The 15,010-nt window shown below is 46.7% G+C and overlaps 1 protein-coding gene across 1 annotated transcript in view; it reads left to right on the top strand.

The window, feature by feature from the left end:
- LOC126988679 (uncharacterized) overlaps positions 1 to 10,028 on the top strand; it is a 21,760-nt gene extending 11,732 nt beyond the window's left edge. Inside the window, exon 7 of the mRNA XM_050847034.1 lies at positions 6,858 to 10,028. Coding sequence (XP_050702991.1) covers positions 6,858 to 7,057 — 200 coding nt within the window. The 3' untranslated portion in view covers positions 7,058 to 10,028. The remainder of the gene's footprint in view (positions 1 to 6,857) is intronic.
- The last annotated feature ends 4,982 nt before the right edge of the window (positions 10,029 to 15,010 follow it).

Genomic DNA, 15,010 nt, shown 5'->3' with positions numbered 1-15,010 from the left:
TAGAACACACACACACACACACACACACACACACACACACACACACACACACACACCAAAAAAAGACTCGTATCAGTATCAATTTTAATTTCGTGCGGTTCCTTTTGGTAATGAAGTCGCCCAGTCTCTAATTTTCCGGCTCTGGTTACACCCATACGCGATACGAACTCCTCTCGTCCACTCGTGTATCGGGGTCACGTTCTTAGTTTTATAACATCTGGAATACCACGAAGCCTACCGATGTTTTCCTACGCCGTCCTTAAACCTCAAACCAAGCTTCAATATACGCTATCCTCCTGCCTGCTTCCTTGCTATCCCTCAGTGTAAAATGTCAGCAGAATTATACATGTGCATCTTACCTTAGAAATCATACATGCAGATCAGTTATATGCAAGCAGTTATCCTGTAGTGCAAGCTTCTTATGCGCCGGAACTACAACAGCAACAACAACAAGAGCAGACACAACCATAATGAATAAATAAATAAATAAACATAATAATAATCGTGGTATCAGTGACGACTCATACATTCACTCTTAACCCGGTAGCTGCTGGGATCATGTTTCTTAAGTGAGAAAAATGAGAAAAAATCATCACTCACGCAAACCATTTCATAATATATATCAACGCATTTGTGATCAGTTTATGCATCATCTATTTTGGGGGGGTTTATATCATGGCACAAATTTGGCCCGTCGCTGCTACCGGGTTAACCACTACTGTCATTGCTTCATTTTATTTTAATTTTTGTGTTTTATTTATCGCTGCTCCGAGTGTGGCTGGCATTGCTTCCGCTGCTGCTGCTTTTGTTGTTGCTGTAGTTGTTAGTCTGGTTCTTGCAGCATTAGCAGGTAGATGCAGAGCCGTCAAAAAGGAGAGTTCGGCAACTTCCACCACGGGCGCCATGCTGCTACCAGGAGAGCCGCGCGAAATTCGAATTAAGGATGATATAATAGTTTTTTTGTGCGTGTGCTTTAGGGATCGTCAGGATCTTGAAGAACTGTCTAGAGCGCAGAAAGAACACTATTGTAGCAGGATCAGTTTCAGTTTCGCGCGGCTCTTTGGGAGTAACTTGGCGCCGGTGATGAAGTTGCCACACTCTCCCATTTTGTTATCGCCTGACTTTTTAAGTGTCGTGTTAGTCTTTATGAACAGTACTGTGGCTGATTGGTCTCTTGTAACCCGTTTCTTAAGGCGTGGTTAGTTGGTTTTGTTGATTTTTTTTCGATATCAATGTTTTACGACTTGGAGTTTGTAACATGGCGACTTAATTGTGAAAACCCCCCAAAAAAAGAGGATAAAAAAGTCAAACTAGGCAGTATGGGGAGGAGGCTGTGGCTGAGTGGTGAGCGTGCGGGCGCAGCTTCCAGGAGGACGTTGCTTCTCGTCCCCCGGTACAAACAAGCTGAGAATTTTTCAGTCACCGCCGAGTGGCCGAAGATTACCCACATGATGGCATAAAGACCACCTATGAACGCGGACTCTAGATTGTCTCTAAAAAAGATGATCAAAGATGAGTTCCTGGGGACAGTATGACCCAAGCGAGATGGCGCCACTTTAAATACTTGCCTGCGCCAGAACGAACTGAAGCCGATCATCAGGCCCCACCAAAAAGCCTCCTGGCGCTATAGCCGTTACAAATAATAATAATAATAATAAGAAGAAGAAGAACAATAAATAAATAAATACTGAGTTAGCTAGAGGTGTTGTAGTTTCACAGAGCTAAGTCGCCACATCACAGACTCAGTCGTAAGAATTTAAACAATAAAAACTAACTACGCCTTGAGAAAACGGATCAAAAAAGCCAAACCAGCCACATAACTTAATAAAAACTCATACGACGTTTCGAAAATCAAGTGCATATGGCTCTGGGTTGAAGTAGCCTATGTGTAATTACAGGCAAACCAGACTGGGGAGACCATTCTGCGTTGGTTCTTGCTGGTCCCTTCCTCCCCTCCGCTCCTCCAGTCGCAACACCTGCCTCTTCCTCTCATGTGTTAGCTAAGGGGAGGAAGCTTTTTTGGGATTAGGGGATTGGGAAATGGAGGAAATTGGGTTAGAAGGAAGTGGAAAAGAGGGAAGGATTTATTATTAGAGAAAAAAACGTTAAAAAGTGCATATATATTTTTAGTGTATATTCTAGGACATATTATAAGAGAGAATTGGGGAATGGAGGGAAATTGGGTTACAAGGAAGGGGAAAACAAGGAAGGATTTATTACTATTATTCATTATTATTATTATTGAGAGGATGAGCGAGGTGTTGGGAGGAAAGGACCCGCGGGAGATAACGCCGAACTTGACCATCTCGCCAATCTGGTTCGCCTATAGCGGTTGCGGTCGTGCTGCCCCGTGCCTGGAGGAGCCGAGATGCTGTGCTGATGATCCTCTTTTGTTCTTCTCACCCCCTTACAGTGCTATACAGCAGCCCCTTTGCTCGGGAGCGAGGGAGGAGGGGCAATGTGAGGGGCGGGTAGAGTCTGGTCTGTCCGCAAGTACGTAATATAGTGAGAGAGAGAGAGAGAGAGAGAGAGAGAGAGAGAGAGAGAGAGAGAGAGAGAGAGAGAGACAGACAAACAGTTATACAGACACACAGACCTATATGAGAAGAGAGAGAGAGAGAGAGAGAGAGAGAGAGAGAGAGAGAGAGGCAGACAGACAAAAGAGACAGATATACAGACAGACAGTTATACAGACACACAGACCTACATGTGAGAGAGAGAGAGAGAGAGAGAGAGAGAGAGAGAGAGAGAGAGAGAGAGAGAGAGAGAATTTTTAAGACAGACACGGACAGAAAAAAAAATAGACAAAAAAAAAAAACAGAAAATGAGACGAATTTATTGATGGACTGACAGACCCATAAAAACAACAACTGACGAACAAATAGACGAAGATAAACAACAGACAGACGAAGAAGAGAAAAAAAACAAAAAAAGAAAACAAGACGAAGAGAAAACAGAAAGAGAAAGGACGAAGAAAATTCATGACAAAGACCAATATTGTTTTTTTCTTTTGTTTTTTTGTTTTTCTCAAGTGTTTGTTTGATTCCCGAATACTTGTTTCTTCCGTGTGTGTGTGTGTGTGTGTGTGTGTGGTAGTAGTAGTAGTAGTAGTAGTAGTAGTAGTTGTAGTAATAGTAGCACATGTAGTTACAGATTGCATAACACCAAAGCTTTACGATACATGACCCGGTGTGTCTCATCCTTAAAACAACGTGACTAATACCTGTACTGCGCTTGTAAGGTTCCTGGAGTCAAACATGTCCTTCGATTTTCCAACACTTTCGTAAATATCAATGTTTTTCCAGATGTATTTTTTATTTTATTTTTTTTACAACAAAGGAGACAGCTCAAGGGCACAAAAAAAGGAAACAATAATAAAAAAAAAGCCCGCTACTCGCTGCTCCTAAATATTGATGTTATTCCAGATGTATTTACTATGATTTCAGTTTCAATCGTGTAATATTTTTGCTAACATTTATTTCAGCAAACCTTACAGGCGTATATTAAAATCCACATCACCAGCCTCGATCACTCACCACCACTACCATCATCACCACGACAACCACACACCACAACCCATTCCACCTGCTTCCATCACCACCACTACCATCATCACCACCACACAACCATACTCCACCAGCTTCCATCACCACCACAGAACACCAACACCTCCGTCACTTAGGCCCTATTTTCAATTGGCCTTGGCTCTCACAAAACTCTTTCCAAACGCCACAAAGGAGATTAGTCGGGTTCTAATGAGTGTTTTTTCACGTTCATATTGCAGAAGCCTTGTCAATCTATCACTGGACTCATTAAACAACCAATGGAAATACTAACACAGCCTCTACGAAAGCCTTATCAAGTTTGGGTGTGTAAGCCCTGAAATAGTTGAGAAAATGGGCCTCACAGTGTTACCAGAACAACACACACACCCCTTTTTGTCATATATCCCTTCATCCCCCCCCCCCCCTCCTCCACCCCCTGACACCCTTCCCATCACCCAGACGGATAATGCACCCCTTCACCTCCCCCCTCACCCCTACCAAGCCTCTCCCTACACCACCCCTTCCCCCCGACTCAAGACTTGTATATTTCAACCATCGACAGTGACTCATTCCACCGATTTTCTTTTGTTATTTGGTACCTATTTTTTTGTGTGTGTACTTTACTATTTATGTTTTGTTTCACTGTATCTATTGATGAGTATATTTTAAGCTCTTTTTTTTTTTCGATGGCTCTTATCTGTGTTTTATGAAGGGTCCCTGGTTGAGGTTTGGGGTTTAAGAATCATTTGTTTCAACCTCCTCGCCCTTCCTGGTTCTTCCCTTCCATGGCTTGACGCCCCAACACTAACTCCTCTTCCTCCTCCTCCTCTTCCTCCTCTTTTTCTTCTTTCTGTTCTTGATCTTCGTCTATTTCTTCTTTTTGTTGTTGTTTTTCGTCTTCGTCTTCTTTTTTTTCTTCTTTTTCTTTCTCCTCTTCTTGCTCTCCTTCTTGGTTTTCTTCCTCTTGTTCTTAATTTTCTTGTTTTTCCTCTTCTTTTTCTTCCTTTTCTTCCTCTTCCGCGTATTCTTCTCATCTTCCTCTTCTTGTTCTTCTTCTTCATCATCTTAATTTTCATGTTTACCTTGTCCTTATTCTTCATGTTCCTCTTTTATTTCTCCTTCAACTCCTCCTCCTCCTTCTCCTCCACCCTTTTCGCCTTCTTCAGTAATCATACTAACACCAGTAATGACGCCGGGGAATGTAACCGCTCTAACACATCGCTGCAGGCAATCCACTACCTCTCCTCACACTTCTAACTCTTCCCTCCTCGTCTACGCGTCAAGCCCCGTGCCGACTCGGGGCCACGATAACCCAGTGACTTTTAGGCCCCCTTCACACTGTGCCGAATCAGCATCCCACGATCGTTTCTAGACCTCTTTCCGATCATGTGCGACCCTTTCACATCAACATTTCACACCCAAGACCTTGTATACCCCGAGTCGATGGGTTGTCGTGGCCCAGAATCAGCACAGTGTAAACGGGGCTTAGTATGCGTGTGTGTGTGTGTGTGTGTGTGTGTGTGTTAGAGGATTTTCCACTAATGTACTCCTAGACGTGTTGGAACATGTTTGAAGTGTCTCCGTACCCCAGTTAGACAGAAGGGTTTGGTAAGGTCAGGAATGAAGGTTAGGTACTATACATCCATCACGATTCTGGGTATAGACTCTCTCTTTCTCTCTCCGTACATAAAGGTGTTTGAAGATGTAGCTATATAGAGATGTCACGGCAACCATCAACTCCTTATGTTCCAATTACGAAAGGCGTTATAGACAAGGTGCAGGCAAAGGTAGAGTTGAAGCCATACGCTGTAACTAAGCGTGGACGCAGCACCCAAACTTATTCACGGCTCGCCTAGAAGAAGTAGACAAGAACTTGGAGTGGAATGATATGTGAATTATGATAAACGGTGAATAACTCAGTCCTCTTAGATTCGTAGATTGTAGTATTACTTAAAAATCTGATGAAAACTTGCAGAGAATAATTCAGGAATTTCACAAAGTATCTGAAAGTAGGTCTGAAGGTGAATGTGAAGTAAAGAAATGTTGGATAATCAGATGTCAGGGCAACAACTAATGAGCAGGAGAGAGAGAGAGAGAGAGAGAGAGAGAGAGAGAGAGAGAGAGAGAGAGAGAGAGAGAGAGAGAGAGAGAGAGAGAGAGAGAGATTTAATAAAATGTGTGTTGTAAAGAAGCATAAGATAACAACATTCCTGTAGCTTTTTTATTAACATTTCCTTCTCAGCTGGAATCTGTATTTTGTTGACTTGTCTGCCTTGCTTCACAATGTTTAGGTTGCGATGATAACTTAATTTCCTCAAAGTTGCACATGTTTGCCCAAGTAGATAAGCTATTGAATATTACTGATTTATTTTGCCTGTGTCGTGAAGAGATGTGGCTATTATTAACGATCTAACACTAACCAGAGTGTGTGTGATCCCTCCTAACATTCAGCCCAGTCTGTAGCTCCCATTGTTTACGTGTCTTGCATGCTGTAACATTTTTCTTTTCCCGAGGCTGAACTAACGCTTGCACCTGAGCCTCCCTCCCCGGGGTGATGCCGCGGCCGCTGCTGCTGCAGGTGCTGAAGCCACTCAGCCATGCCGTTCAGCCCAGCCTCGCCCCCTCCCCGTGCCTTGCCTCCCCCGCCCTTCACTTCCCCGCCCCGCTAGATGGTGCTACAGACAGTTAGGGCGACGTAACGGAAGCAGTACAATCCCGCATTTCTGCACCACATCAGTCACACTCTTGGTAGCATTAGTCTGAGCCCTTGTCAACACATCCACACCCCAGCCAGTGTTCGGCGCAGCCCGAGCAATTGCAGATTGAACGGTGACAGTGATGATCCAGGCGAAGCTTCCCCCCACCCCACCCCACTCCACTCACCCCCTTAGCCATGCGCGCTCCTGTGTGTGTGTGTGTACGTGTGTGCTTACCCGCGACCATAATATTACAAACAAAGGACACAGTCTAGGACCTGGAGAAAAGTACTTCCCCTTGGGTAGGGTCTGTTAACCCCCGGCCTCCTGCTATTTAGGCTCAGCTGAGAGTCTCGCCCCCCTCCCTCCCCTCCCCTCCCATCCTCTCCCCGCGGCCAAAGGTAAGGTTACTGCTGAGTGGCATGGGGCATGTAACTCCTCGTCTGCATCTAGTATTTGTCTTGTATCAAAGCCCAGTAAAGAATCATCATTTTCACGGTACTTATAATTGTGTAGTCTGTATTTCATTCCTGTTAGCTCACGTAGCTGCTGGTAATTTTAGATCACTCACACAGATCATTACGTAATATTCTGATGTTTTTTATCTGCCCCTCAGATCGAAATTGTCACGGGCCAATCAGAAATCTGCGACATTCCCAGGGCCGCCGCTGCCCCCGCAACCAGCCAACTGCTCTCTGGGAGCTCCTGCAGCAGACACTCGCCCTCAGAGGGCAGCACAAAGGGACGCCCTGGACCAAGGCACAGCTCCTCCTCTGGCCCACCACTCGTCCGGGCGCCGTCACGTGGCCACCATAAGGCCAAGCGTCCTGCCCTGCCTTTGTCCCAAGATATTTCCCGCTCCCCGATGCTGTCCTCCTTGAGCCCGGCCTCGTTTTAAGGCCCCCAACCATCACAACCTTTCCTCGCCTTTTCCCAGACAGTTCCTGCCGGGCGTCATCACAGATCCCCAGCAGAGACTTTTAGCCCCGGTCCTACCTCCTCACTACCCACCGTTGCCTCCTAGGTGACCTTTCCCTCATCCATCACCCTCAGTAAGCTGCTGCTATCCGGGGCCAGACCTTGACAGTAGGACAACACCTGCCCCGGCCAGACACCGGCTGGATCGTGTCTGCCGACAACATACCCGGGCAAGTGTCTCCGCCGCCGGCGTCACCGCCTGTTACGCTGGCGCCCACGCCCAGCACCCTACAGGAGGCCGGCACGCGCCCCATGCAGGACCTCTCCCCTTCACCCAGGGACCACACGCCTCCAAAGGCTACAAGGATGGAAACACCCAGCACGACTGCCCGACTCCGACCCTGCACGCACCGCCATCAGTGACGCAGCTCTTCATGGTGGGGCGTTGCCAGGTGGCTGCCCTCACCTGCTGTGACTGACTGTGCCTGAGCTTACTCAGGAGTCGTTTGAATTAACACCTGTAGCAACAGCATTTGAGCGACATGACTTGGCCGAGGCCGACCTGTTACTGCTTGCCTGTGGCGTGGACACAGACCGTCCAGAGCTGTCTCGCTTTGTCTGTAAATCGCTTTCACTGTTTCAGAAAAGCTTTATGTCAGGTATCTGAGTGTGTCGTCGCCGTTGAAGCAACACTACCGGACACCGCACGCTCCACACACTTGTACTTACCGAACACTCCCACGGACCCTCTGTTCCTTCGGAGCCTTTGGCGGCAGTGGCAGCGGCGGCGGTAGCAGCGTTCAGCAGTGGGAGAAGCCATGCGGGAGGGAGGTAGCGAGGCGCCACAGTGTAGTGTAAGCAAGCCAAAGAAACCAGTAGTCATAGATGTAAGCAGCCCGCGGTGGGTCCACGGGGCCTCCCTCAGGAGCAGGGCGGCCTCCCCTCCTCCCACGGTGGCCCAAGGGAGTCGTGAGTGGCGCTCAGTGGAGGACGAGCACCGCCCCGCCCCTGTTCACCCCGTCAGCTGACAGGTCGCGCTGCGAGGCTGTGCGCTACCACAAGTGCGGGTCCATTTGAAGGTGGCAGTCGGGGATCAAAGAAATGAAGAAAAAGACATGTATACTTGTATATAGCCGCATATACTATGTAATGATATTTGTTGATAGTGATGTGTTGGAGAATATTAAGTGGAGGATGGAATGGCTCGAAGAGACAAGGGTCGTGCACCCAGGAACACGCCCTGTTCCCCCTTGCATTTACGACGGTGGTGGAACATCGGCAAGTGAATGTCTGTTATCTGTGTACATAGTTGTGTTCCGCCTCTGCGTGTATATTTCCTCTTTAGTCACGCGAGTCACCCATCGACCGGCTCCGGCTCATCCTTATTACCTTGTACTGAAATTTGCAAGCCGTGAAGCAAACACTCGTGGTGCAGCCAGCGATTTTCGTCCACTCGCCCAGCCAGAGGGCGGCGGTTGTGCCCAAATATTGGTGCAGTGTTTCAGCAGCAAAAGATGTATGTGTCAGGCTGACTACCCAACCCCTGCCAAGGCCACAACAGCCCGTCCGCCAGAATCAGTCTCGTAAAAAAACGGGCCTCAAGACTAAACATTTCTTCCTCCGCCCACATGCGGATCTCTCCTGCATCCTGGACTGGGCACGTACTCCCTGAGCAAGGGCGTGGCTGGCTCAGATCTGCGAGTTGGGTTTGACGAGAGTTTGCTGACTGACTCCCTGTACAAGGCTACGTCGAGCCAACAGAGGCTGTATGGCCAGCCTGCCTGGCTGCAGGCTGGTCCGGCACCCTGCAGCAGACTTGCTCTGCTGCCCATTAATGCAAAATGAATTTAGGCCTAGACTGAAGGACTTCTACAGACTAATGTCAACCCAGTAACGCAACATAAGTCTTAAGCATCCTGACCGATGGCCTTCGCCTTCAGACTGGCAGTAGTCCACACCTGCAGGCCGTGCAGCACGCCCTAGAGATACTGGCCGTAACAGTACGATTATAAACCCCCTCCCCGCCTTCTTTGTTCTATGAAAGTCCAAGAAGACACACAGGGTCTGCAGAAGTGAGGCGGCCTGCGCCCAAACGGACCGAAGTTGAGATGGTCTCTTTGCCGCCCCTCTTTGCCGCGCCCCGTCCCGTCCCGTCCGGCGGCCCCAGCCCCGGCGCCGCCGCCACGCCGAGCAGAGGGTGGCGGGTGGTGGTCCTCTGTGCCGCCCTGTCATGATTCCACTTGCCACAAACCAACTACCTCAGTTGATAGTGTACAGTCGTAAAGATGCGAGTCCTGCGTCAGGGAGCGGGGGTGCCTCAACACCCTGCACCAGCTGTTTCATTTGTATGTTGTGTTGCTTTTGTTTGCAAGGTCACAGAGGCTCTGGTTCTGATTACTTGTGTGTAGGTACTGCGTGTCAGGCCGTGTTGGGGCCATGAGCGCGCCAGGAGCACGGGCTCTCGCGAGGCCTCTGTTCACTGAACTTGTATTTCATTTCTTTGACGAGGACCACCACCCCGACCCTCGCCCCGCGGCGCCTCGCAGGGCCCGGGCGTCCGAGGGTGTTGCCGAACTGTATCTAGTGTTGTAACGATCGTGAACTAGACTTTAATAGATGTTTTATTTATTTTTGCTGCCCACTGTGTCATACTTGTGTAGGTGATGCTGGCTTCGTGTACGCCTATACATGCTGACCGTTTTATGTAACTTGAAATCTAAAACAAATTTTAAAATCCATTATGTGTAATGTAAACTGTAAATATAATTAATTATATTAATGTATGTCGTCATGAAAGAATCTTGCCGCAGATGCATTTATGTGACTTGTACGATGTTAGAGAAACCAAAAAATAAATCACATTAGGAACCCGGCTGGTATGACTGCCTCCACTTGTCCGCGTCCTCAAGTCAGAATCGTATGCTTCAAAGGGACGCCTCTGTGTTCACGGTAATGGTTGGAGGTCTGTCCGCGTCCTCAAGGCAGAGTCGTATGCTTCAAAGGGACGCCTCTGTGATCACGGTAATGGTTGGAGGTCACGCAGGGCTGTGGACGCAGAAATATACAACAAGGGTACGGATTAGTTCGTGTGTGTTCCTGCGACAACAAGAGCAACACGAGGAGACGCCCAACACGCCCCGGACATCGCGTCATGAGGTGAGTCTGAAGGAATGGTTGCTTAACCCGGTAGCTGCGGGGATCATGTTTCTTAAAGGCCCCTCTAAGCGAATTAATGAGAAAAAATCATCTCTCACGCAAACCATTTCATAATATATACCTATCAACGCATTTGTGATCAGTTTATGCATCATCTATTTTGGGGGTTTATATCGTGGGAAAAATTTGGCCCGTCGCTGGTACCGGGTTAATATTTGCTTTATTTCCGGTACCTACTCTTGGTGTTCTTTCTTCCACTTGTAATGTTTTGAGGCTTCATTGTGCAAATTAATACTAACCATAATATGACCAAGACAGATAAGTGGTAAACGTATCGGCGCCTCGTTTCGCATGTTTGAAAAGCCTCTCGTAGAAGTTTATGGGAATTTCATGGACGGTTTTGTGATACTATAAAAAAAAAGTCTTCCAAATATGTCGAGGCCGATCTGGCGTTGGCTCCCGCGGGTCCTTTCCTCCCCTCTGGTCTCCTACACGGTCCCAACACCTGTCTCATCCTGTCATATGTGAGGAAAAAAATAGGTGTTGGGACTGTGTGGCAGAGCAGAGGGGAGAAACAGACCCGCGGGAGCCAACGCCAAAACGGACTCGACAATTTGGTTTCACAATAGCTACTTTTTCTATAGTAAAGGAAGCAGCTCGGGGCCAAAAAGTGACTGAGGAGTAAAAAGAAGCCCGGTTATCGCTGCCCCTGTAAAAGTGAGTACAGAATAGTGGTCAAGAGAGGTCAATTTCGGGAGGAGAGGTGTTGCGATACTCACCTCTTGAAACAGCGATAGTTTGACCCGACTTCTGCACCTTCAACGGAATAATCACGCATGAAGACCCGGTTAATCTATGTGGCCTTGAGATAAAGAGCCATATTTTTAAACATTTCTGCGCCCAAGGACACGTAATTTACTAGTCTTTCGTTGGAGTTTAGGGCATTTCCAGGGGTACTTTTATGACCCTGGTGGTAGTCTGAGCCTTCTTCTGTACCGTGAACCTAAAAGAACACTTATTAGAACTCGATGAACCTCCCTTTTGGCCTTTGGAAATAGTTGGTGTGTGGGATAGGAGCATCTGACAATACCAACCATAGTCACCATGGGAGCCCGATATGTTTAATAATATCAACCTTCCTCCCAGACTAGATGGACTCTCCCTAAGCCTTATCAAAACGCCATAGATAAGTCACCATGGCGTTGGAAGAAAGGATGAAAGTTAGTATAAAAGCTATAGATTTAATGGATTTACTTAGCTGCTCAGACCAAACAAACTCCATGGTTCATACAGACTACTAGTAGGTGGACCCTCCCTAAGTCTTATTAAAACGCCATAAATAAGTTACCGAGGCGTTGCAAATTTTAAGGTGGAGATAGCGGCGGTTACTCAGACAGGTAGAAAGGTATAGGCCTACTCAGAGATCCCAGAGAGCCTTAATGATAAACGTTAAGAAGGGTTCAGTTTTAAGCCGCCCATACAGTATCAGTAATGGCTGTACTATCATGGGATTGCGCAAAAATGACTGATAATTATAATGTATAGGCCACCGCGAATACAATGTTGCCAACTCAAATCAATCACATCATGGAACCCCGAAAGCACAACGACTATTCTAATTGTGGGTGATGCTATATAGTTCGGGATATAGATTGGTATTGTTAAATGCTCCCACCCCTGACACCAACTATTTCCAAAGGCCAAAAAGGAGGTTAATCGAGGTCTAATGAGTGTTCTTTTAGGTTCACGGTACAGAAGGTTTCATCATAGTGCTCTCCCAAGCGTGGTGACGTCACGCACAGTTGGGAGAATTTCTTGGGCGTGTTTCATCACCGCGCCACAAGCACTTCCAAGTAGGATTGGGGGCGGTCTTGGGAGTAACCAGCGTTGCCAATCTTCCGCGTCGCTTTGACGTCTAATATGTCTTCAGTTAACCTAAATTACACTTCTTATATATAATTATGGAATTATAAATATAAACAATTGATATTTAGTTGAAATACAGCAATAGTATCTTCGTTGTAAGGAATATGTGGGCGTATTTTTTTTCCGTCTGCATCTTCAACGGCACCACGGTGTAAACAAACATTTAGTGAGTCGTGAGTAGACCCTGGCCACCTCGCCACCATGGCCCGCAGCTTGTACTGTGCATCAAATAACACTTGCACATTGATGCTGTGGTAGTTCTTGCGGTTGACGTACACTTCTTCGTGCTCATGTGGGGCCACTATTCTTACGTGGGTGCCATCAACAGCACCCACCACACCGGGAAAACCAGCAATTTCGGCAAACTCCGCCTTCATTCTCTGCTGCTCCCCCCGGTTTAAATGGAAGCCCATGAACCGCCTCATATTCTCTTGTGTCACGAGAGCATCCACGGTCTGGGTGATGATTCTGCTGACTGTGGCCCGGGAAACTCCAAAGTCATCTGCGTTGCACTGCTGCATTTTCCCGGTGGCGGGGTATCGCAGAGTCAACGCCACTTTCAGCTCCGCTGTGACCGCACGGCTCCTCTCAGTCCTGTTGCCAATCACGTGTCGCACCAAGTCAGTGACGAACAACAGGCCAGCACGATCCACCCTGTACCTCTTCTTGAACTCGGTGTCATCGTACTCGTTAACCCTCTCGCGCACGATGACGCGTTTCGCGTCATCAAAGTAAAAGGTCCTGGCGCACGATGACGCGAAACGCGTCATAAAAGTAAAAAAAATGATTAAAAATTAAATTTTCGGTGAAAGTGCGTAAAATTTGGAGTGTCATTTGTTGGGATAAGTTTCTTAGAGGTAACATATGGCAACCTTTCTAAGGAACGTAAATGAGGAACGTAGAGCGATTTTTAGTTGTTAGCCTACTCTGACGGGAGAGGAAAAAATACAGTTTTCTTGGTGTAACTCAGGAACTAATAGGTGTACGAAGATTTTGAGGATACCATAAGAATCCTCACTAAATTCCGCTTCGAAACATATATTCGGCTAAAAAAGTTGGCCCACAAAATTTCGAGATAGCAAGTGGGGAAGAGTTGGTACTTAGGATTTATTGTCTACAATACTCTATACGGAGACTTGAAACGAGTGTCTATTGTTTATATATATTTTTCCTCTATTTTTATTTGCGCATGTTCTAGTATCTTACTGTGCGCGAGAGGGTTAAAGATGTCCCTTCTCGGGCGAAAATTCCTTGGTCGGTGCTGGCGGGGTTGTTCACGGGCTGCCATGTTTACAGTCTGACGCTTGGAACCTTCCTTGGGAGCGCTTGGGAGACCCCGCACGGCCTCCCAAGGCGGCGAACGAGATAGGCAGAGTTCCAAGGCTTGGGAGATTTCGTGAAACATGCCCAAGGTTTCTCGCACGCTTGGGACTCCTTGAGCACACTTCCAAGGACTTGGGAACTTTGATGAAACCCACCCCAGGGTCATAAAAGTACCCCTGGAAATGCCCTAAACTCCCACGAAAGACTAGTAAATTAATCTTGGGCGCAGAAATCGATGAAGGCGTGGTCAGTGGCGTTGTACTGGTAAAAAAAAAGTTAGATAAAGTTTGCAAAAAAAACTTATGTATCATCGTAATTGTGAAATGTGGCAACACTATTCCAGCGTGTTAGCGGTTTTTTTCCCCATCAGCGCCTCAGCCAACGTTGCTAGATTGTCGTACTCAGCCGATTATATTTCCCGACTTCCTACCCCTAAACTGTCTTCTGGGCTCCAATAACGAAACTCATTTACAGTTATCGATAAAAGAGATAGATTCTGATGTTTCTTGGCAATAGTTAGGCGTCGGAAACCGGTAAATAGGGCTCAGGCGCTTTAATTTAGTTCACCCCGGCTATGTATCGCGTAAACACGTAGACTACTCGCTCGTACATTCACTTTACATAGAATATACGAATTTCAGTTAATTGAGTGTTTATCTATCCCATCATTACAAATGCCGACAATTACCTGAACAAAACTAATAATCATTCGTATTAATTAACGAGAACCCTTCTTTTACGCCGTCCATTTGGTTTATTTGTTATTATAGACATTAGCCAGGCGATCGAGGAACCATGAATTACTTTTCTGGAAACAAACTGGCCTATACTTTCAGTGCAATATATGTCATCACGAGCGGACGTAGCTGAAGAGTATTAGGGATGAAGGCGTGGTCAGTGGCGTTGTACTGGCAAAAAAATAAGTTAGATAAAGTTTGCACAAAAAAAAACTTATGTATCATCGTAATTGTGAAATGTGGTGAAATTGCAAGGCGATCACAATCCTCATTCACAAAGGCCGTAGGTTATCGCTCTGACTTCAGCATTCACCATGACGTTACGAGAGAGAGAGATTTAAGAGACCTTTATTAGAGGGTGTCTGAGCCGAGTAAATCTTTGGTAGACGTTTATGAGGAATTCCGGAAATGTCTGACTTGACGCTGAATGTTTATGTCTCGTGTGTGTGTGTGTGTGTGTGTGTGTGTGTATTTACCTACAATGAACGTATGTACCCTTATGAACGTTTGCCAAAGATTTACTTGTGTGTGTGTGTGTGTGTGTGTGTGTGTGTGTGTCCAGAGAGGCTTAATTGACCTAACTCCATCAATCTATAAATGATTAAGTGTGACATGTGTTTATGAGGAAAGGCGAGAAAGACCGACCTGACCCCAGCTACCATACATTCCATAAGTTGTTTTTTTTGGTGTGTATTAATAACTAATCACC

This window comes from Eriocheir sinensis, chromosome 70 (assembly GCF_024679095.1).
Source record: "Eriocheir sinensis breed Jianghai 21 chromosome 70, ASM2467909v1, whole genome shotgun sequence".
NCBI lineage: Eukaryota > Metazoa > Arthropoda > Malacostraca > Decapoda > Varunidae > Eriocheir > Eriocheir sinensis.
The sequence above is the reverse complement of the archived record's forward strand: the minus strand, read 5'-3'. Positions and strand labels throughout refer to the sequence as shown.